Here is a 24,734-nt window from a genome sequence, read left to right as displayed (position 1 = left end):
TATTTTATTAGAAAACTAAAATCTTGTATGAGGAGGAAAAAACCCAACCGTGATGCACTCATACGGGATCTGGAGGAGGTCAAATTTTGTTTTGACTGAAGTGCACAGCCGAGTACACAAATATTTGTTTATCATCTGTATCAAGTAGTATTGGATGCAGATGTTATGTATTTTTATATTCATTAAGCCATTTGATGAAGTTTCATGAATATTTATCAAAAAAAATCCATTTTATCTTGTAAAAATGGATTTTTTGAGCTCCCAAAATGGATTCTCCTTATATTATGATACAATTTTTGATGTCACTTGAAAAAACTCTACCCCATGTTTATATTTATATTTAAGTTTTCACTAAAGATTGTTTTTCAAACTCTATTAAAAACTTGTCATAAAGAAAAGATAACAATTAAGTCTATTTCAAGTGATATATATAACTGAAATCCACAATTTATTCAATATATCCTCCCTCAGCCTCAATGGCGGCTTCCAACCTCTTCCTGAAGCCCACACAAATCTTGCAGATGTAGGCATATGGCAAGTAAGCCCATGCAACCTTGATGGCGGACTACAAAGATCTCACATCCCGTGAGGTTTGTTGCAGGGAGCTCCCTCAACTTCCATCTATATGAAATCATGCAAGGGATAAAGGTCAGGGGAGCTCGGATGCCACATGTTCTTGGACACATTCAAAATAAGCCCTTCTCCAGACAACCACTTCTCAATTGTAGCCGTCGTAATGACAAGTTTCGTCCTCTTGATTTTACTCTCAATTCATCTTTAATGATCCTTCGATGCATAATCTTACTTACATTCATAATCTTGGCAATACCACGATTCGTTCTCACTGGTTTTTTGACATGCATAATCATGGCATTTGTTCTTCTTTGCCTAGACGTTCTGGGGACTGTTCCTTTGATCTCAAGTTGCTTTTTAATGCAATACACGGCTGTCCAACCAATCCTAAGTCCATTGTCAATCTCGGCTGGGTCTTTTGGTGTGCAAGCATTATTTGCAACTCATGAGTTATTTTTGCTTTCCATTTGGTCGTCTTTGAAGATACAGCCAATATTCATGTATAAAAACAATTGCAAATAATTATTAGAAAATAACACAACCCCACTATTGTAAAATTCCTATCAAAACTTGAGCGGTGAGCATTTATTGAAGTGTATACTTAAATATGAATAATAGGGAGTACATATTTACATATGGTTAAAATACTCTACACATGTTTTCTAAAAAAATACCACTCTGCATTTTAAAAGTGACATGTTTTACCCATAAAACTAAAACCAAATAATAAAAAGTTATGTTTTTTCTTTTACACAGTCTTAATACTTTTGTGAACGCAATAGAACACTTTTTATTTCTTTGTTTGAAAAGTTGTATGTCTATTTATTGAAAAATTATTTGAGAGAGAGAACAAACTTGTACCTTCTAGTTCTCTCTCTCTTAAAAGATATAATATGAAACCAAGGAGATGAAGCCTTAGGCATATTATGTACCTACTTATAACAATATAGAATATTACATTCTTGAGAACTTTGATCTTTAAGTAATTCTAATAAAATTATTAGACTCTAAAAGTTGAACATTTTGAAGATATTTGTATTAAAATAGTTGAAATCTTCTGGTAATACGGAATGCTCTGCAATTTTTTTTGTATGTAATGCTCCTGGTAAGCAAGTGTTTTGTACATTTCAAGAGCTTGTTTTCAATTTGGATTACAAGGTAAATTTTGATTTATTGGAGGCAAGTTTACTTTCTCATGTCAAATTATAAAGGTTAATCTCAATTGACATTAATGTGAAATGCACTTTATTTAAATAATTGCCAACAAATGGCTATAAATGAGTTTATTAGACTATCCCATTTTCTGGTTAATTTTTTATCTTGTGAGAACAATAAAAAAAACAAAATATACAGTGAGGTGAAACAAAACTTACTGTAGCATTACTAAATTGGACAAGGGTAATTATTATGGAATCAAGAAAAGACAACTCAAAACCAATCGATACGCTGGTGAACAGATTGACAGCTCTTGATGTTCAATGTCATGTCCTTGAAGTGCCACCCTGGCTTGATGGAACCTCAGAGTGAATCAAAATTCGGAGTACAATTGCGGCAAACATTATTCTCCAATACATCCAACACAACATCCAAGTCCAGGAGGTTGAGGTCAGGGCTGGAGTAGGGCCTCATGGAGGCAGGCCAGAAGTCAGCCAAATCGTTGTTTAGAGATGTTTTCGATCTTCTTGCTTGTATGGGACTGTTATGGACTTCTTGAAGTTGTAGGCAGTGCGAATGGATATGCCAACGGTCTTTGCAGCCTTCTCGTCAGTGAAACCGGCGCGGATAAGATTACTCACACTTTACCTTTTTTGTTATTACTCCTACATTTTAACGCATAGAGACATGGGAAGTCCAAAAACGGAGTTTAAATTTATACCAAATTTACTCAAAACGTATATGTTCTCTCCTCAAGAATGAAAAAATGAGGATCACAGCTTGAGAAAAGTAAAGTTACTGTTTAGGTTCCCTTCAATAAAATGGAGGCAGCACAAAAATCTGTCCGGTTTCTGGTCAATATTTTTCTGGCTTCGTACAAATACCTTTTCTACCAGGAACAGTCAAAAAACCAAATCTACAGATTGGAGACCTAAAACTTGCTGTAACATGACAAAAATCAGGGATTGAAAAAGTCTGGATAAGAAGGTAGGGAGTGGAGGGCAGAATAAAGTGAGGTTTGAGGAGTTTTAGGAGGAATTGGGGGATACCATCAAGGATAATCCAACAAGTTCAATGGGAAAACTTTCAGGGGAGTTGATTGTCTCAGAAGCCACAGTACGCAGAGAGGTGGGGGATCTTAGTATGACCTCATACGTCAGAAGAAAGCTTTAGCTACATACAAATTCCGCTTCAATCCAGGAGTGGTGCCGATCTAATCTGGCTGATTTCTAGCCAGCCAACTTTTGGTCACCATTATCCCTTGACTTATGGAATCTGGGGCTATGTGGAAAAGGGATCCTGCCCTAACCTCAACTACATGCTAATGAGGAACGACTACGTTGTGAGAATTTGGAGTGTTTTTAGGGGCAAAATAGAGGCCATGGTTGACAAAGAAGGTGGCATTTTGAAAAATGTAAATAATTAATTGCATTTATAAAGATTAAAAATACCACCACCCCGGAACAGCTTCCACAAGGGATTACACTTGGCTAAGTTTTTATCCTCGATATCCCTAACACATGGTGTAGATAACTTTACTATTCATATATTCTTAATATTTGAGTACTAGAATAAATTGATGCATATTATGTCAAAAAAATAATATTTTCTGTCCCATCACGAGTTCTCTCCCTCTGTATGGGGGCAAAACGAAAGGAAACAGAAGCATCGATCAAATTTCACGTCTCTTTTTTGACATATGTATAACACAATGTATATACATACATAGATTACTTAGTTCCAACCCAGTGTATAATGGTATAAAATGTATGTATGTTCCGCGATTTATATATAGAAATAAGAGCTTCCTTATGATGTGATATATATATATTTTTATTCTCGCAAACATCATTAATATTGAGCCAATGTAATTCTAGAATGTTTTTGTCATTTGAGGTGCTTTATACTTTTTTTTTCATTTTCATCACTGCTTTATGAAACAAAAAATATTGTATTCAATAACTAACTACAGTATCATTACAGATTATTAGGGAATATAAATAGAAGTCATATGATGTATTTTAGTGCTGTATCAACTCAAATTGATTCCTTAACTTTCCAAATCCATCCTAATTGTCATTCAATTTTTAAATTTAAAACTCAGAGTCAAGGAAATGAAAGTATTCAATCCCTCAGTTCTGTTAACTTACAAGCGACTCTTAAAAATATTCTAAAAATTGTTAGAATGACCACGTTCAGTTTTGGGTTTTTTACATACTGGTTTTCATTTTTATATATTTTCAGAGTTGTGAGCTTCGTTTCCTAAATAGGTTTGGGTACACTGTATAAGTTTGCCCACACGTCATACTTTCTCTTTCCATCTCAAAATTGGAGACAGCAAAGGTGGAAATTTGAAATTGAAATTAGCCAACCTTTAAATACTCAGAAAATAACATTGTGAAGAGAAGAATATGTTAATGTCATTGGAGTAGAAGGAGAGGGACTTCGACTTTTTCGAGATATTCGGACGATTATAAATTCGTATACACGGGGGGATGGGAGGGAAAAGAAGGACTTGGAGTCGATTCATAGACTGAGGAAACAGGCCGGAGGAGATTACATCGTAGAAATAGTCGTAGAAATTCACATAATGAGATGGAATCTCCTCCGGGCTCATCCTCAGTCCACAAATCGACTCATAGAACTCTCCTCCTAATCCAATACCTAATATAGTTTGCACGTTACTTCATTTGGCGAAATTATTTCTTTATAATTAGAAGGTTTTGATGATTTAATAAAACTTTCTGCTGTCGCTGTCTCCAATTTTGAGATGTATAAAAGTTTTATGATATGCGGGCAAACTTATATTGTAATACATAGATTCAATTATATTCAAAACCTGATTGAAGATTAGTATGTGCTCATAAAAGACGGAGAGTTAACCTTGAGTATTTATTGTGGAGGTAAATATTTATGATAATCGACATCGGATTCATTCTCGCCAATTGTCCTTGTTTATTTCCTTCGCCCCCTCCTCTCTTGTTACAGCTGATACTCAACTCCAAAACATTCTTCAAAATGTCGGGATTACCATGCTGATTTTTGGTTTATTTTTTTAATTTGCCCAATATACATAAGATTTTGATCAATAGGTATCATTACCCAAAGCATAGTCGACATCATGCTCGGTATAAGTTAATCGCCATTAAATCAGTGTGCATGAGTTGAAATCCCGGTCGCTCCCAGTGAAATAAATATAAATTTTTATGCATATTGATTTCAAAAATGTTTCTTAGGTAATATCATTTAATTGTAGTACTAGAATTATGCTTCATTGTTAAATACTTTCAAACAGGATAATAAACATATTTGATCTATCAATGATAATATCCAATGGTAATAAATTGCGTTTGCAGGATTACATATACATATAATAATAATTATTTTTTTTGGGTGGAGGAGTGGTTTTGGAATTTTTTTGGAGAAACAAAACAAAACAAACTTAAAAAATTTACAACTATTAAAAAAATCAAATTTTTCAAAAATTAACTTTTTTGAAAAAAATTTCCCAAATCCAGAGCTTTTCACAGAAATGTATATTTTAAATACCACTACATGTCCTTATCTATACAACTTATGGTGAGAGATCTTCCAGTTCGCTTATGCCTAGGGGCTTGGATAGCTAGTGAAGACGCACATAAGAGTTTTTGGTGTTTTTGTCCAGAGAGGAGATAGGGTGGTTTTTGTATGTGGGGGACGACATATAAAGGAATAACAATGTTTATCAGCATCTCTTTTGGAACTGTCTTAAGATACTTTTGTATCTACTGGTTCTTCCTTTTTCCCCCTCATGTTTTTTTTTCTATAAAAAGGAGTAGTTATGGAAAAGTTATAACTTAATGAAGTTTTTAGATAATTAATATTTGATTTGATAAGTTTGAGAAAACAGGAATTTCGTATTTCCCGCCCTTTTTTTAAAATAAGTATATCTTGTTCATAATAGGTCAAATCGTATAATACGATAAAGCAAGGTTAAGATGTGAGTGTATACTAAAAACACTTTTTCCACCGTATTGCACTTAGCCTTTTCAATCGTGAATTATTCTGCATCAAGTATGGAGGTCTCAAAGGAAGAAATTCAACATTTTTTAAGTTTTCACTACCTAAAAGGGAAAAATGCGTAGAAAGCTAAGATGCATAAGGAGACAATTTTCTTTTGGTTCGTGATGCACAACAGTGGCTCTAGCAATTTCCTTCTGGTGTAGTTGATATAAATGATACGCCACGCAGTGATATGCCTGTCCTTAAAAATGTCGATAAAATTATCGGGATAAACCGTCATGTTAGTATTTGTAGCATCATCCAGGAGCTGAAAATTGATCGTAAAACCATATGGATCCATTTGCAGAAAGCAATATACAAAAATAAATTCGTGTAGGAGAAGGATCGTGTTTCATCAAGATAACACCAGGTCGCACACATCTTTTATGACACACAAGAAGCTCTGGGAGCTCGGATGGAAAGTTTTAATACATCCATCTTACAGTTCAGACGTGGCACCAAGTGTCTAACACCTGTTACTGTCCATGACCAACACACTTGGAGGTACAAATTTGGCCTCAATAGAGGTCTATGAAAATTGGCTGTCCAAGTTTTCTGCCAATAGGGACAAGGGCTTCTACGAGAAGGGTATTATGTAGATGGATTCTCTTTGTCAACAAGTTACTGAATAGAACGGGGCATACTTGGCTTAAATCGGATGATTGTAACGTTTCTTATAAAGCATTATAAGTCTAATATATATATATATATATATGAAGATAGTTATAGTAATTAAATAATAAATATTATTTTAAAATATGTTTCTAACAATATGTAATAATCAATTTTCCTGTCATTATTTACTTTTTTAAAAGTAGGTTACAAAAAAATATAAATCAAAATACCAAAATGAATGTATAATTGGAATTATGTCAAAATGTTGTCTCACTGAGGCAAAATGAAATTCCTCATAAATCATATTTTGAAAGCAATTAATAAGGTGTTATTCCAGTTTTTTAACCTACTTGTCCAATAGGTGAATATCCTGGGGATTATTGATTTTTATAATTAATAAAATAAACTGTTCTTACCTTGGAATATACACCAGCGGAGGAAAGTTCATTTTCAATCACCATTGTAATGATTCCAAACATGCCCATGACCAAAGCGTAGTCACTTATTCTCTTTCTTTTCTCAAAGAGTGCTTTTCTCCGACCAAGGCGATGTGATAAACTGAAAAAGATGATGAAAATATATATTAATATTAATTTTTCTGATTTAAAAAAAAATCAAAATTGAGGTCAAATTTAAATATTTTACTTTTGGCTTCATTTTTTGAATTGTCAAGCCTCAAAATAGTTACGTACTAAATTTCAAAAATTAAGCTCTTTTGGATCATAAAATATACAAGAAAAAGTAGCGTCCGGAAATATAAGACATTAAAACGACGCTTTAAGTGATTGTCCAAAAAGGTCCTAAGACGAGTATTTATATCTCATGAATGACTCAGAAGTATGTGCTTAAATTTGACACACTAAACCTACTCATCAATTTTAACTTCTATGTCAAAATCATTTTAATTTGAAAAGGTCGGGTTGCATGCCGTAGTCGATTTGACATGGAATGTCCTTTTTACATATAGCGAGTAGTACATTAAAATCTGAGGACTTTGAATTTTAAACTTCAAAGCTATATAATTTCTAAATAAACCATCGAATTTCAGAAAATTTTATAGTATTAATAGATGTGTGTCTGAGCTGTCTTAATCATTAATGTAGCCACCCTAAGCGGTAATGATATCTACATGGAGGCCAAGCACCCAGTGCAGATGTAGTCATCTGTCATGTCGTCTTCGTGCTAGCTGACAGTGGCTTTGAGAGCATAAGTGTTTGGATGATGGACACTATACTTTGACATGCACCCAAAAAGTGTTATCGAGGGGTTGGCAATAGGGCTGTAGAGGGGCCAAATTTATCAAAAAATAGTTCAAAATACTATTTTTAAGAGTCTTGTAACGGAAGAGATGGATTTCTTTCATAGCTGGTGTCAAAAGTGGTCTCCCCCTCCCTCACAAAAATATTTCCACCCACTTAAGGCCCTCATGGACTTGACGAGAATGACCTGGGCTGTTTTCTTTTACTCCAATTGGTTGAGTTTGGGCGTTTTGGCAGAGCCCTTTTCTCCTCCAAAGTTTCAGACTTACTGCCGGCATATTCGTTGATCACGTTCAAGTGTCATTTTTTCCACTTTTACGTAAGCTAAAGAGCTCATGACTTTTTTTTTTGTAACTAATTGCTTAGGCGTTAATATATCGAAATATGAATCAATTTCAATCACTCAACCTTCATTACTCATTGAATTAGTACATGTTCAGATTTCAAGAGACAACCCGGCATATACAATAAAAACTGTTACTTCATTCTTTATTTACTTCATTCTCTTGTCATCTCATGTTATCTTCCGTACTCATAAATTACTCACTTCAAATAATAAGTCAATGAAATGAAAATATATTTCAATTCGATTAAGTCAAATGATTTTTATTATTTTGACTAGGGGATTTATAGATGTATGCAGCAGAGAGAGAATATATTTACATTGAATGAAATATATTTTTTATATTTTTCACTTGATAAATGATAGTATATATATCACAAAAAGACAATTGATTAACAAATATTTGCTAGTGTTTATCGTCTTGTATATTTTGTTTACAAAAAATATTAATAAACAATAAAATCTTAGATTGAATTTAAACGGTTGCAATTTCATTTTATTAGTTATTTTACTTTTAAAGGTGACTCCACTTCCAAATAACGAAAATGATTTTTTTTTTGCCTATTTCATAAAATGGGAGGGGGTGTGTGTAAAAATCAAATTCAACTTTAGCCTGGATACAAAACATATTTTAAGTACCCTTGAAATATTAAATTTTAATCTCCGGTAAATTTCTTAATCTATTTTTAAAGTAAAAAGTACAAACTCGCGAATGTCGTGATTATTGAAGCCTTTTTATTTTTAAAACAAAAGTTTTGTAACATTTTAAGCTTATACAGTACAGCTTTAAGGTCACAAAAAGGCCAAAGATCACAAAGGTTAACCTCTTCTACATTTTTATTTAGTGTGTGTAATAGGGTGTCCAATTTTTAAGGTGACCTTTTCATTCGATATTCTGTTGTATTTTAATCAAAAATTTATAAAATTGGTAAAGTCTCAGTCTTCAAAGGGCGTTTATGAACTCTATAGCCATTTAAATATGACTTTTTTTAACCATCTTCTCTGATTGTAAAGGGATTCAAAAGTTTCAATTTTAAAATCTTAAAACTGTACTTTTTTTTTATAAGCATAAAATCTTGTATACCTATTACATTAAAATCATGAAAAGGCTCTAATGATATCGAAAATTCTGAGTTTCTTCTTATTAATTTGGCCGAAATTTTTATATTTTTCAAATTGCTTAAAATACATTTTCACATTAAAAAAACTGGGCTAAAATTGAATTTTCACATATTCGTAAATAAACTTAATATTTAATAATTATATACATTTAGAGTGAGTACCCAAAACATGCAATATGATGAACGGGATTTTTGTGGAACCACAACTGCAAAGTCCATGCAGTTGAGGCCATGGCTTCAGGAGTGCCACATGGAGGCAGTCCAGAAGTCAGTCATATTGTTGTTTCAGAAGTTTTGGTTCTTTTTGGCTGTATGGGACTATAATTGAGTTCTTGATAATGTAGGCAGTTCAAATGGAGATACCAATGGTCTCTTCCGCTTTCTTGGGACTGACACCGGTGCCGATGAGATTGCAGACGCGTTGTCTTTTGTATTGCTGCTCAAACATTTTTACAGTTCGAGACATGGTATGAAAACAACACTTGTTTACTTTTGTTTCAGCTGTCGTTTGGTTAGGTAATGAAACATTATAATAAAAAAAAACTGTGATAATGCTACTTTAAGTTTTTAAATGTACTATCAAGAAAAATTGTTGGCCATGTCCCTTACCACGCGTGTACGCCCCTACATTTGAAATAGGGCCGCTGCATTATTTATAATTAATACAGATAAAATGGAATCTGATCCGTAATTTTTGTATGATAAAACTGGTCCATACTACAAAAAGTTTGGGACATGGGTTTTTAATTATAATGTAAAATTGTCAAACAATTCGTAATTTTGTATTTATGGTACATATTTTAAGTGAAAAAATGTCAAATATATTTTTTATAAAGCAAAAATATGTGATTAATAAAAGGGATACTTATTAACTTTCTTATTAGGTTGTTCAAGAAGCAAGGTCCCACAATTTCCTATTTTTTAAAATATATTTCTGCATAACTATATAGCTATATAAGAAGAATATAAATGGATATATGCAAATTTGCAATGCTCTTTTATATTTAATATCATAAATAAAAGTGTTATATATATATATATATATATACAAGGCAATATAAAAGTACGTTATATCAGTATTTCATTGCTAATTAGAAAAATGTATTTTTTTTTGCATAACTAATATATTCATGTACTACAGATCACATGAAATAATGTGTGTGTGTGTGGAGGAAGGAGTTTTCTGGTTATCAACCAAGGTCAGGAAGTAAATAAGTTCACTCTATTTTTGCATCAACGGATAGAAATGTACAAAACCCATCCATATTATTATAATACAGTATGTGTCTTTGATTTTTCAATGTGAATATTTGACATATTGTTCAATAATATTGTCAATAGGGTGGTTTTTGTCAACTTTTTCGGATTTTGATTACAGTTAACTTGGAAAACTTACTCATGTGGTAAGAAAGTAACCTATGCAAAATGTCATTGCAATACAATCTCATTTTTCAGTAGCACATATCGATCTATATTTGAAAGAATACAAAAGTTATTTCTTTTGTTAGTAGGAATCAAATACAATATTAATTATTTATCATTATTTTGCATTTTCAACTCTGATAAACATTATTTTAACATATGAAAATATAAATAAGGTGTTTTTTTTTCTAAAGCTACCCTATGAAGCCAAAAAATACACTATTATAAAATTAGCAAATTTTGATCTCTCCTATACGCGCATTAAATTTTACTAACTTTAGAAAAAAACTATAAAGCACATTATTTATAAAAAAAGAATGTTTATCCAAATTGTTATATATGACAACTTAATGAGTTTTTGCCTTCTTCCATAATTTGATCGTGATGTGCGACCTAAAGATAACTTTGTAGATAAATACTTACGAAACTGCTGTAATATATTTTAGTTTTTCAGCAGATGCCATAGTCGAAATTCGAAAAAAAAATAAAATCAAACCGCTTCACTAGGTTAATCAAAACATTTTTGGAGCAATTTAAATGCTAATAGGTCGAAGTTGCGTTGAATGATTTAAAAACTTATGATGTGAAATTATTGATAAACAATGATTTTCCTTGTTTTGTTCTCTTATTTTACAACTACGGAGCATGTAAATCGCGTAAAAGTTGCTGTTTTTTCCGTACTGGAGTCACAAAAAAGGAAATTGTCAAGCTGTGGACCAAGTGTTTAATCGTTTCAATGATCGATGTATTGGATTTGAGGAGGTTCCTGATGGTAAACACATCATGTCCACCTCAAAACAGCCGGTCTCAGCAATACCTCTAGGATTTGTTCCATAGAATAGGCTCAAGATGCACTTGATTTGGTTCCCGTCTGGGTATGACCACACGGCGACCAACTAAATCATACAATTGACGTCCTACTTGATCCAATGAGTCAAGGGAAGCTTTTCCAATTACAATGTTGTTCTTCAACAGAATTAAACACCCGTACAATCGGCCAAAGTGACCCTGTCCTTTCTCCAGAAAAACGTGAGGCTTTTTGGGACAAGACAATGTGGCAAACAGACGTGAATCTGTTTGACTTTGCTTTCTGGACGCTTGTGGAGAGCAAGGCCTGTGGTAAACGCCACCCCACCACTGAGGCTCTGTTCAATATATTTGCCACGATATCAGGGGCTTTAATAGGGGTGGGCTGGAAGGGGTGTAGCCCCGCCCCCAAATATGGAATTTTTGCTTTTTATTAGAAATATTTATAATATTCCGTCATATTATATAGTAGAGCAAAAAATTTAACATTGAATTTTTTTTTTAAATGAATTGACTTTTTTTTATGAATAACTGTGGATTTTTTAATTTGTTTTTCAAAAAAATAAAACATTCCTGTGAATAACTGTAGACTTTTTTCTCTGTAAGTAGCTATGGGTTTTTTATCTTTGGTCCAAAAAATTTAATTTTTCAATTTTTTTTTAAAACATTTAATTTTGTGAATAACTATGGTTTATTGGATTTTTTTACAAAAAAATTCCAAAATATAATCATACAGACGCCCCTGGATTTGGACAAGCAATTGGTATGAATGTCATACCTTGCCTTCAGGTCCAGGTTGGAGGCCATCATTAAGGATAATGGAGGTCATATTGTGTTGTAATAAATCTTAACCTTATGGTTTATTACATCCGAAATAAGAAAAAGTTTAACAACAGTTTACTATTGAAATACATAATTCTTCATGTAGTTTGCCGTTCTGAATCAGCAAATATTTGTGATACACCTGGTATTATAATATAGAACTTTTTTAGCAATCCCTTACGCAAAAAAGTAATAATGTGTGATTAAAAGAAGGAAAACGTACATGCTTGAATGACATTCAAATAAGTATTTGTGGGTTTTGTCTTGATTTTAAAGTTTTGTGACTTATAATGGCTTATTTTGACGTTATATTAGATCATCTACACGCATATGTGAGAGAAAAGTTTATGACACAAATTATAATGCAAGGACATTTCACTGGAACTATTTACTTCGATGTCTATCCTCAATTCAATTACTTGCACAACCAGGACTTACAGTTATAAATCGCTAGCAAAACCTCATCTTTTTTGAGGAAAAATCTGAAAAATTAAATTTTATAGAAACAGTTATTTCAAAAAATTAATATTTTGGGGAAAGAAATTAAAAATCAACCGCCCTTCACAGAAAAAAAAAAAAAAAATTAGGAAATTTTTTTCAAAAATCCTTAGTTTTTCTCAAAAAATTAAAAAAATCCACAGTGCTACAATAAAAATTTTTGGAAAACAATTTTAAATTTTTTTTCAAAAATCCTTAGTTATTCAGAAATAGTTACATTTTTTGGAAAAAAAAAAATTAAAAATTTAAAAATCCACAGTTGTTCACTAAAAGTTAATTTTTTTGGAAAAAAATTTCAAATAATAACTTTTTTGGAGAAAAATTTAAAAATCCATTGCTACTAATAGAAAATAAAAAGTTTCGAAAAAAGATTATATATATATTAAATTTTCCAGTAAAAGGCAAAGATTACTTAATATTGGGGGGGGGAAGGGTTAATGCCCCTCCTGCCCACCTCCTGTGGGCGTCCCTGTTCTCTCTTGAACAAATGAAATATACTGATAGCAGCTTTGGAAAATACAATAAAAACTCTTCCAAATGTCAACTAGATGTTTCCACTTTTTAAGACATACTTTTACACTTTTGTTGATACAATTATAATAATTAGCAAATATCTAATCTTTTTGACACCATAACAAGAGGGTAGGGGTCAATTAGATATTACTTTAATAAACAAACCAACTTCACATAATATTAGGAACTCCTAATTGATTTTATCGCAGCAGTTTCTTACGAGCAGGTTTTCCCTTTTCATAATAATGTTTTTACGAGCATTTGGAAACATTGACCTTAAGCTAATGTGGACTTATTTAGACAATATAACACATTGACTTTTATTTTATGTTTTTTTGGCAATGTATGACCAAATATATATATCACTATATTTTTTTCCAATTTTATTATTGTTGAGTTGCAGACTGCAGTAGGTAGTCGGATATAACTGGTAAATATAAGAGAAATGGGAAGTTAGAGGACATTATATCATGTACAAATGAGATATGTCTAATACATGAAGAGAAGAGAACGTAGAAAAGGTACCCTACTTGAAACATGGATAAGAGCTTATTTGCCCATTCTTTTTCTTTACATCTCCACTTTTGCCAATTTTAATTGCTTTTATTTCTTTATACATACACGGATTAAAGTACGTTTGTTCCTCGGTGTGTACATCATTTAAAGGTAGGAAAGTGGTTAGTTAATGAAGTAGAGTTTCTCATATACCATTTATATGCGTAGGTACATAAAACTTAATGTTTAAATATATATATATAGTTTTTGCAACACCATAATTTCCTTTTCTAAAAGACAATAAAACAACTTTTTTAAATCCGAAAAGTTTTTTATTTGTTTCATAATGGTAGTACACATTTAAAGTTTTATTGTACATGGTTTTAGAAATCATATGAGATAGTTGACATTCCCAATTGTTCATGTACAGGAATTTGGTATTTTACTAAAAATATGTTTCAAAAGGATGTTCATCTTAGACAAAAGAATGTAGAATTTAAATAGCAACATATTGTATGATATAAATAAGGATAATTAGTTTACTAAATAATTAGTAATTGGCAAATTTGCAGAAGTCTTAAAAATGATGTTTTTTTTTCTGAAATAAATCCTGTGTAATATACAAAAACTTTAACTTTACTATTGACACACTTTGCTTTGCAAAGATAATTAATTACTGGGTGGTTAAGACAGTCGAGAGAGCTATCAAAGAAGTAGTAAAATGGTATTGTGAGTGTGGAGAGGCCACTTTTCACACTAGCAATGAAAGAAACCCATCTCTCCGTTGTATGACTCCATTGAATAATCTTTTGAGTTCTTTAGAACTCTTTTTTCGCACTTTTGCCCTCCCCACTAACGCCTTGGTTCTAACCCCCTCGACCACAACTTTTGTTTGCATATTCAAGGGAAGGGCTGTAGTGTCTGTCATCCAAACAACGAGCCCCTCAAAGCCAATGCCAGGCAGCACTGGGACGCTTTGACAAAAGACGGGTTACGCCGTCGCCTGGAAGCTATCATTTCCGATATAGCCGGTTACATTAATAATCAAGAGAGCTCAGCCACACATCTATTCATAGTATTAATTTTGTTGAAATTCTATAAATAATTAAAAAAATATATTTTGTTGAAGGTTAAAAATTCAAAGTTGCAATATTTGTCCAATCGTTGGTATAGCTTTATAAATAAAAACTTTTTATTGATTTTGTAGGTTAGAATAATGTGTATCATAATTAATTAATGTAAAATAATGATTAATGCTGTATTTTAATCCTTATTTTGTTAAAGTTTGATTGTTAATTAAAAAAATTATATCTGTTGAAGTTTAAAATTCAGTGTTCAGATTGAAATGGACTAATCACTACAATTATATAAAAATGAAAGTCCCTTTTAAAGAGAAATTTACGACCTCGTACAAAGTGATAGCATTTTGAGGATGTTTAAGAAATACACCTAAAATCGAGATCATAAACCTTAAAATTTGAAAAATATTTTGTGGGAGAGCAGCTTAGCTGTCGCGACTTTTCATTAGAACCACTCCAATTACATACTACTTTTATGAATAATAGATTAATTATTCGTGAAGTAACTATAAATAGTGTAAATTCTTTATGGGATAAGAAACACATCTTAAATGGTAGCGGTCATTAAGAAGACTTCTACAACGCTCACTTTGAAATAGTTAATGCTTTTGAGTCAATAATTCAATTTCTTCCAATCTCTTTTACTTCTGCCCAGCGGTATTGCCCACCATTCTTATTATGTTTATTGTTCTTATAAAAAATCTTGCCAATTAGATTAAAAACACAATTATCAGATGCTGGCTTAGATGTTGTGTTGCGTAATATAGGGAATATTTATCTCCTATCCTTCTCATCTGTAACATTAATTATATTTTGATCTCTTAAAAACATATGTTGTCCTAGAAACCCAATGACAAAAATGTATTTATTAATTTATATGTCCCAAAATATATAATACACCATGGAGGACATAAAAATTAAGTAATAACATTATTGATCACTATGGATATTTAATGAGGGAATATTCAATGAAAAACAAGCCATTGAAATACAAAAAAGAAAAGAAAATGTTCCATACTATATTATGGAATGAAATTAGTACACAAAACTTGCAGTGGTAATTAAGTACGATTTTATCTCCGTTATTTTTAATTATGAGGTTGTTTCATAAGTCTACTAAACGCAGCTGAATCAAAAATAAACAAATTTTGTTTTATCCCATGCGTCAAAGTGTAAGAATATCGGAGTATAACAAAAAAGGCAACATGTGCGCCATATCCTCTGCGCCAGTGTCAGTGCAGAGTAGGGTTTAAAGCCCGTTGACATCTCCAATCGGATTGCCTACATCAATGAGAAGCCAATGGCAGCCACATACAGCCAAGAAGAACAAGAAATTGTGAAGCAACAATATATCTGGCTTCTGGGATGCCTTCATGTGGCCGCCTCCATCCCTGACCTCAATCCCCTGGACTTTGCAGTTTTGGGGCGTCTTGGAGAAGAGTATCCACCGACTTTCACCCAAATTTGCATTTGCTCCGGGGTGCTATCATAACAACATGCCTGACCGTTCATTTCTCCGGCGTATTGAGGCTGTTATTACACATACGAATGTTCAATTAGGTTTTAAATATAATTGAATCTAGTAAGAAAAGAATTTTACTACTCAATAATTAAATAATGATGACAACTGTTGAGGAAGAGAAAATTCATTCCTAAGATTATTAATTCTAGTGTATGATCGAAGTGAGAGGTTGTGTGTATTGTCTTTCCGGTGTTACGAGTGCATAAATTATATTCTATACAAAAACTTATGAATGAACTAGCAATAGATTTAAGTAATACAACTTTTGATCCACTTCATCTGTTGTTCATCATCTTTTATATTTAACATGATCAAAATATTGGGATTCTACCTAGAAACATTAATTACTACATAGAACTAATAGCTATAAATTAAATCTATATTTATATTCTCTAAACTGAAATGAATCATTATTAAGAATAATATTATTATAAAATTGTGTATTGGAATCGTCGTCGGTGACATTCAAAGTATTGGAGACGGGGTCTGATATTTTCTGTTCCAACTCTGCAACGCGGTTTATTATCTGAGTATACCTTTGTTATTGAGTTCATTTTATTAAAGGCATCATGTTGTTAAGTAAATTTGAAAATTGAATTGAATTTGTTCTTGGCGTATCCTTTTTCGCTTAAAAATTGTCAAAAAAGAAGTGATGGATGTATTAAAAACATTCAATTCAGTAAGTAGTAATAATACTATTACTGAATATTAAGAACTGATGGATTAGAGACACATATTATTAGGTTTTCCTACATCGTATAAGAATGAAAGAGAAGAAAAAAAAGTTTATAATGGAACCAATGAAAATTATAGGGGGAAAAAATATGTATGTAAATGAAAAACTTTTTTGGAGAAAAACTTACTGATGGAAAGTAAATATCAACAGTAATCTCTTTTATTGTGTTGATTGAGACTATTCATCTCATTGAATGTACATAGATAGATATATATATATTATTGATATACAATGAAATGAAAATAAACCCCCCTGATTAATGAATTAATCGAAAAATATTTATCGGAAACTTTTATATTTTTAAATCACTCAACTTTTGTAATTTAGCGAAATCCACATAACTCTTTCGCATCGACGGGACACTCGTGCTTCACATATTTATTCATTTCAATATTTGTATGTTATTTTAGATATTGTCAAATTATTAGACAAAGTAATAGTAGATATCAAAAAGTTATGCAAAACATTTTAACATATATTCGTCCTGTAAAAGTCTTTTGGAATACGATAAAATAACATTCTACTGAAAAAAAAGAAAAAAAAGATGTGCTTACTTTGCAAGCAAAATTATAGAAAATCAAATTTTGGTCATTTATATGGGTATGTAATCTTGCCTTATGTATGGTAAGAGATAGAAATTACTTCGTTATCTTCCACATTGAGCACATTTATCGTATTAATATTAATCTATTTTCCATGATAGAATTATTAATTGTTTGAATTAAGAATAAAAAGTGAATCAAATTAATTTATAAATATTGAGAATTCAACTGCTTAGAGTAACTTTATTACTTTGTTTATACAAAATAAAAAATGACCGTTCCCACCCAGAGGGACACCAGTGTGCCATCAAATTCTGGCGAGCCAATTAAAGTTATTAAAAAAATCTAATCTTAATTAATTTTAATATCATCAAAGAGATGAAAAATTGAGAATTATTATTTATATTAGTTGTAGTACATTTATGAAATTTTTTATTTCTATCTCATTTGGATACAATGTAAAAATAGATTGAACACTTGGTTAAGCACAAACCTCCGCCTAGGGTCATTTATCCCAATTTCAATATAATTTCTTCTGTATGTTAAAGTCCAAAATGTGTTATGTTGAATTGAATTAAGCTTAATATATTTGCAGTTATACTTTATATTTTAGTTATATACCAGGATTTTGAAAAGTATTTGACCACTTAAAGTCACACTCAAAATTTTCTATTTATATCATCTGAAGCTGGATTTCTAAGTTAAAAAAAAAAAAATTGGTCTAAGATTTTTAAATGTTAATTGTTAATAAAAATGGAGGCCAAAAGGTTTGATATTGCCATATTGATCTGCACGGGCTACAGCAGACATTGTTAAGAGGATGAAGGTTAACCGTCATACAATGTACTCCCCCCTCCCCTCTGATCTGAACCTTTTGCAATTTTTGATTTAGTGGCCTATTGATTCCAAAGCCTGTTGAGCTCACCACAGGAACATCACCAATTTCAAATCCTCTGTGGAGTCCCATTAGCGGATAATGCCCAGGACTTCTACTAGTAAAGTATGTACCGACTTACGACGTACATAACCTCCGTTCAACTTCATTTGCGGAGGTAGTGATTTTTCTAAAAAAATTACATCTTGCAGCAGTAACTTACAAGAAGCGTAGCTGTATACTTTGTGGTATTCTGATAATATCTTAAAAACTAGTATGTTTTAGTATTCTTTCAGTGTGTTTATAAATTAATTAAAAATTAAAGCAATCATTACTCATTTTTTACGTATTAACATATATGTATATAGCTACAGTGCCGTAACCACATGGTATAGGTTAGTAGGGACCCTTCCTCCCCCAAAGCAATACTTCCACCTTCTTACTAAAATATAAATATAAACCAAAGTGGAATGGGCACATGGTAGAGCGTAAAACCTCAAATTGAATTATGTATCTCAATTTCTTCTAAAGTTATTGTTGGTTATGTATTTTTGATGTTGTTGGTATTTTGACCTTTGACCTTGACCTCTCAAAAATTAATGTCCTCTTACTGTGACCATATATGATCTTCGTACCAAGTTTGATTGAAATTGATCCATAGCTTACGCCGTAATGCTGGGAACTAACAAACAAACAAACTGTCGTAAAAATATAACATTCATTCAACTTTGTTGACTGATATATAATTCCAATTTATTGTGCTAAAGTATGGATACCAGAAAAAGGGTTCGACAGATTTTTGAACTGAATATCACCGTGGGTCAATTCTTTTTACTAATGTAAGGAAATTCAGGTAAAAGAGGAAGTTCTTATTTTTTTAGTTTCAAAATACGAACTCACTCTATTTTATAGTTGTTAATCACTTTTGGTGACATTACAACACAATTTGTATTTGAAGAAAATATTTTCGTTCATCTAAAAATTGTTTTAATTGAAAATTATTCTATAAAAAAATGATAGATTTATATGTTTGAAATATATGTATTCTTCAACACTTCAATATACCAGGTTAGTATAAAGTTGAGTGAGTTTTAAAGGGTTGCTCGTCCATTTCTCTGGTATCCATGACTAAAACTACATAATTATAACCACAATATATAGAATTTGTATTTCCATTAATACCTAAGATAATAATAAAAAACGTATTTAAAATTTTGGGCTTTTATAGGTAAAAGTCATACAAATTTGAATGAATTAAAATATATGATATTTCGCATAGTAATATAATTCTAAGTTTCATTACACAACCATAACGACAGCTAAAACTAAAATTAACAAGTTTTGTGAGTATCTTTGTTCTCTAAGGTTAAAAATGCCGAAGCACAAAAAAGGGCAATGCGTTTCATGACTCTTCCACGCCGGACTTCAAAGACCCTTGGCTTCTCCATCCAAAATACCTACAACATCATGAAGAAGTCCATTAAGGATGGACATGGTATTCTGTAAGCGGCAATATGGCTGACTTCTAGCCATCATCCATGTGACCATCCTCCAGCTTTGAACCCAACCCTTTGACTTTGCAGTTTCGGGTGTCTTTGATATAAATTCTGCTACACCTCTCATCCAAATTTGTATACCATCCGAGCTGCTATCAAGACATCGTGGTACACCATGGACACAGTCTTCATCGTCATTACCTACCAATCTGTTCTTTGGTGTGTCGAGGTTGTAATTACTTTTGAAGGATAATATAAAAATATAGTTTTTTTAAAATATCACAAATAGGTTGTCATTTTTTAATGAACAAAAATTTGTTATTTAATCATGCCACAGCACTCTGTACTTTTTTTTGTGATTATATTTTCTATATCTATGATAATCAATGATTAAATTTGTATTTTCTTTTTCATGAAATGTAGCCTAACATGATGTAAAACTAGTTTTTTTCTTTTACTCACTGAAAGATCTCCATCATTCTATAATATACTCCCTTGTGTTCTTGTACGAGAACAGTTAAGGTGTATTAATCTTAATAAAAAAAGTTATTTTTTTACAAAATGATGTCCCTTGGATATAATTTATAAATTATCCACCTTTGGGATAGAAAATATTTTTATCATTAACATTATGAAGAGTTTTTGTTTAGTTTGGTAGAAATACATTTTATTTAATAACTGGGTTAGTGTCTTTAAGTAATGTAATTCAGATAACTCTTTCCAAGACTCTTTCTTACACCTTTAAAAGTAGGCCAATCATCAATCCAACGGTAGTTGTCAACAAATGCTATCCCCTTGTCCTATTATTTTATTTAATGTTTGTGGCGAAGAGGGAGAAACAAATGAAGAGCAAGCATACATACATACACATTCCACAGTTCTTATTTTCATTATTTACGATATTTAAAATATCAAGAAACCAAAAGACGCATTTTTATATTAAATATATAACTTTTAATAAGATATTAATATAAAGTATCTTCAACTTCAAGGGCAATAAATTAAATTGACTTCATTTTACATACATAGTTCTAAAAAGAAATATACTAATTCTCTTTTCATCATCTGCAGTCCTTTCAACGTGATTCAGATAATCAAATGAGAATATAAATACTTAGAATGGGCACTCAGTAAAGTGCAAAACCTCGGCCTAAAATAAAATTGAGTTATGTATCTTGATTTGTTCTAAAGTCATGTTCCATTATGCAGTTTTTAGCCATTGTGTTACTTTGACCAACAAAATTTAAGGACCCTTTTTATTGTAACATAATTTTCGTGTAATTTTCGAAGTAATCTTTGTAACTAACACACAAACAGACACAAAAAAATAACTTTTGTTCAACTTCGTTGACGAAGTTAAAAATCAAGTATGTATGTGGATAATTCATTGCAGTACGTTTGCGGCACTTGTGATGGTGGAGTGACCACGTTTGATACCAGCAATAAAATAAACCCATCTCCTCTGTTGCTAATCTCTTTCAATGAGTCTATTGAGTACTTTTGAACTCTTTTGGGTACTTTTGGACCCGCTATACCCCCTGATGCCAACCCCCTCAACAGCACCTTTTGGCTGCATGTCGAGAAGAAGCCACGCAGTGTCCGTCATCAAAACAAGTATGCGCTCAAAGCCACCATCAGCTAGCACTGGGCCGCCATGATTGAGGACTACATCTGCAACGGGTCTCAGGCCTTCCGCCACTACCTGGAAGCCATTACTGCCGCTAAAGGCAGCTAAATTAGTGATTAAGTGAGCTCAGACACACACCCAGGTTATAAAAAGGATGTTTACTAACGGAGGGTTAAACTAGTGTTTTTTTTTTCTTCTATAATATCTATTATCCTTTAAAGTGTTCATCGATGTAAATACATGGGGCTGGAATTTCATGAAATGATTAATTCATCTATTGGGGCTATGAAAATCCCCAAGGAAGTTTTAACGTTAATATTCACAAAATGTCATTGGCCCTAGACAACCTTTGATCCTATGTGGTTGTTGTAATGACAAGTTTCTTCTTCCTTAATATTGATTTTCGTTCCAAGTCATCTTTAATTATCCTTCTGAGCGTAGCTTAAATCATATTTATCTTCATCACTATACCACAAATCTTCCTCACTGGATTTCTAGTAAAGCGGTTTATGACGCGCATAATCGTAGCCATTGATCTAAGGGTAGATTTCTGACGTTAACCATACTTTCTGGCGATTGTTCCTTGGGGTTCAAATCGATTTTTAATGTAATTCATGGCCGTGATCCTAAGGTTATTTCCTATCTCGGTTGGGGTCTTCTAGCGCGCGAGCATTTCCGACACAATAATTCTATTAGGTTCCATTTTGTCGTTTTTGAAGATAGAGGCAATATTTATAAACAAAAATAGTTGCTAGTGATTATTATACTATATAACAAAAAATATTCTACAAACTCCAATCAAAACTCGAGCTGTAAGCATTTATTTACGTATAAATTTACATATGACGAATAGGGTAAATATTTAGAAATAAGAAAAAAAATTAGGCCTTTCTTAATTTTTTTTATAAATGATTTTAATTCTACTAAAAACAGCCATTTACATATCTATGAACAAATGTGCTCATTTTGACTATATAAAAATGTGAATAGCGATACAGAATTAAAGCAAAATTATACGGAATTAATTTTTCCAGATATTAAAAATTAAATGAAAAAAGAAAATAAGGAATAAATTATTTTACTTTCTCTTTTTATGTTTTTGTTTCATGTTAAAACTATTCTTATGGATTTTTATAGGCAGTAGAAAAAAAGGACGTCTTGGAGTTAATATAATATACCCATTTATTTTCATAATGAAATAGTTTATACGTGTGTGTATTAGGTTTGCTAATAGGTATGAACTTTGAATATAGTCCCAAAAGATGGGGGGAAATACTTGGAATGTGTCTGTAAAAGAATGGACAATTTTCTAATATGGTATCATATATTTTGATAGTTTATTTTGATCATTTTTCTACTGAAGAGTCCTAAATATAAATAAACAAATAAATAATCTAAGATTTCAAAAGTTTGAAGATTTTTAAATCTTTCAATAAAAGGAAAAACTCTTTATAATAATATTACAAAAATTCTAAATAGGAATATTGATTTAAAAAAAAAAAAAAAAATAGGAATCATCATCTATTTAAAAGAGGATTAACATTACTTTTGCTTCCGTATTTTTATAATTCAGCATAAAAATACTTTTAATAAGGTTTTTTATGTTTTTATTCATTTTCGTGATATTAAGTTTACACTTAACGAATTGCTCACAGCTCCAGTCTTGATAGGACGTTTTTTTTGTTGTTTTAATTTGGGGGTCTTATATTCTCATAATCATTTGCAATTATTTTTATTTAAAAATATTGCCTCTACCTTCAAAGACGGCAAAATGGAAGTCAAATAAATTATTGTGTGGGAAAACTTCACAACCCAGAAGACCCCAATCAATATTGCCAATTAGCTTGGGAGTATAATCAAAAGCAAGACAGAATAAACATCTCATTACGACACCCACAAACGAGAAGATATTCTCTAGAGCCAAGCTTTTTTTAATGTGCCCAAGAAAACGTGGCCTCCCAGTTATCCGTTTCGATTATTTCATCTAGGAAAACGTCGAGGGAGCTTCCTAAATAAACATCACAGATCTGTGATATCTTTGGAGTACGCCATCAAAGATACAATAAGTTCACTTTTCAGAAGAGTACCTCTGCATGGTTTGTGCAGCCTTCAGGAAAAGGACGGAGGCTGACATCTAGGCTAAATAATTTATTATTGTCTTACAAACCTATAATAACTGCGAAACTTTGTATATTGGAAAGGAAATTGTTTTGTAATAGACAACAACACATTAGAACGACTGTAATTTCAGTAATTTTTGGAAAAGTAGATGATTTAGTCTAAAAAATAATGTTCTACAATTAAACATTATTTGATAAATATACGAAGAATTTCGGTATAAGCAGACATTTTATTATAAATAAAAGTCTTATCTTAGACTTACTGTTATATCTGTTAATTTTAAATCAAAAAACATTTTGTACTAATTAGATTTTTGGTTTTAATGGAATATAATGGGATTTATCTTGAAATGGTCATAAAAAGGTCATTATAAACAAAGGAAAATTTACAGAAATTGAAAAAAAATTTAAACACCCAAGATGTTTAGTGGTGTGTTTTAAAATTGAATTAAAATGTCCTCGTTCCGTCAAAAAGGTCATAAAAAGGTAACTAAACTTTAAAAATTTACATTTTATAGCTAAATTGAATGTGAATTAAACGCTTTTCAAAATGTGATATATCAGTTTAGTTGCGATATGTTAAAGTTAAAATGAGTTGAATTGACGTTATTTCGGAGATATATATACTATTTTTTTCCCGAAATGATTATAAAGTATATTTTATTATAAATTTAGAAAACTTAACTTATATAAAAATAAAAGTTTTATTTGAACTATTTGGACTGTATTCGAGGATATACTCAGTTTTATCTGAAAAACGATAAGTTTTCAAAATATAATATTATTTTTATATTTTTCAATATTCTTCAAACTTTTCTCAATATTTTTTTTTGTAGATTAAGACATGTTTTTTTTAATCTGATCCATTTACTTAATTGAAATTATTGTCACCTTAATACAAATAGGAAATAAATTTAAGTGCAAATTTTTGGAGAATGAAATTCAGTATCCCCATATTTTTTATAAGATAATATTCACCATCAAATACATTTTTTACCTTGATTGATTACTCCTTCATACTATCTTCATGTATCTAGCTATATAAATATATATACAAATCAATTGCTAGAATGG

The 24,734-nt window shown here is 31.3% G+C and overlaps 1 protein-coding gene across 15 annotated transcripts in view; it reads right to left on the bottom strand.

The window, feature by feature from the left end:
• SK (small conductance calcium-activated potassium channel) overlaps positions 1-24,734 on the bottom strand; it is a 456,472-nt gene that overhangs the window by 61,741 nt on the left and 369,997 nt on the right. For all 15 annotated transcript variants that reach the window (XM_071887626.1, XM_071887624.1, XM_040711116.2 and 12 more), the window contains one exon: positions 6,801-6,942. In XM_071887626.1, the coding sequence (XP_071743727.1) occupies positions 6,801-6,942 (142 nt within the window). The remainder of the gene's footprint in view (positions 1-6,800; positions 6,943-24,734) is intronic.

The sequence above is a fragment of the Lepeophtheirus salmonis genome, chromosome 4 (genome assembly GCF_016086655.4).
Source record: "Lepeophtheirus salmonis chromosome 4, UVic_Lsal_1.4, whole genome shotgun sequence".
NCBI classification, from domain to species: Eukaryota; Metazoa; Arthropoda; class Copepoda; order Siphonostomatoida; family Caligidae; genus Lepeophtheirus; species Lepeophtheirus salmonis.
The sequence above is the reverse complement of the archived record's forward strand: the minus strand, read 5'-3'. Positions and strand labels throughout refer to the sequence as shown.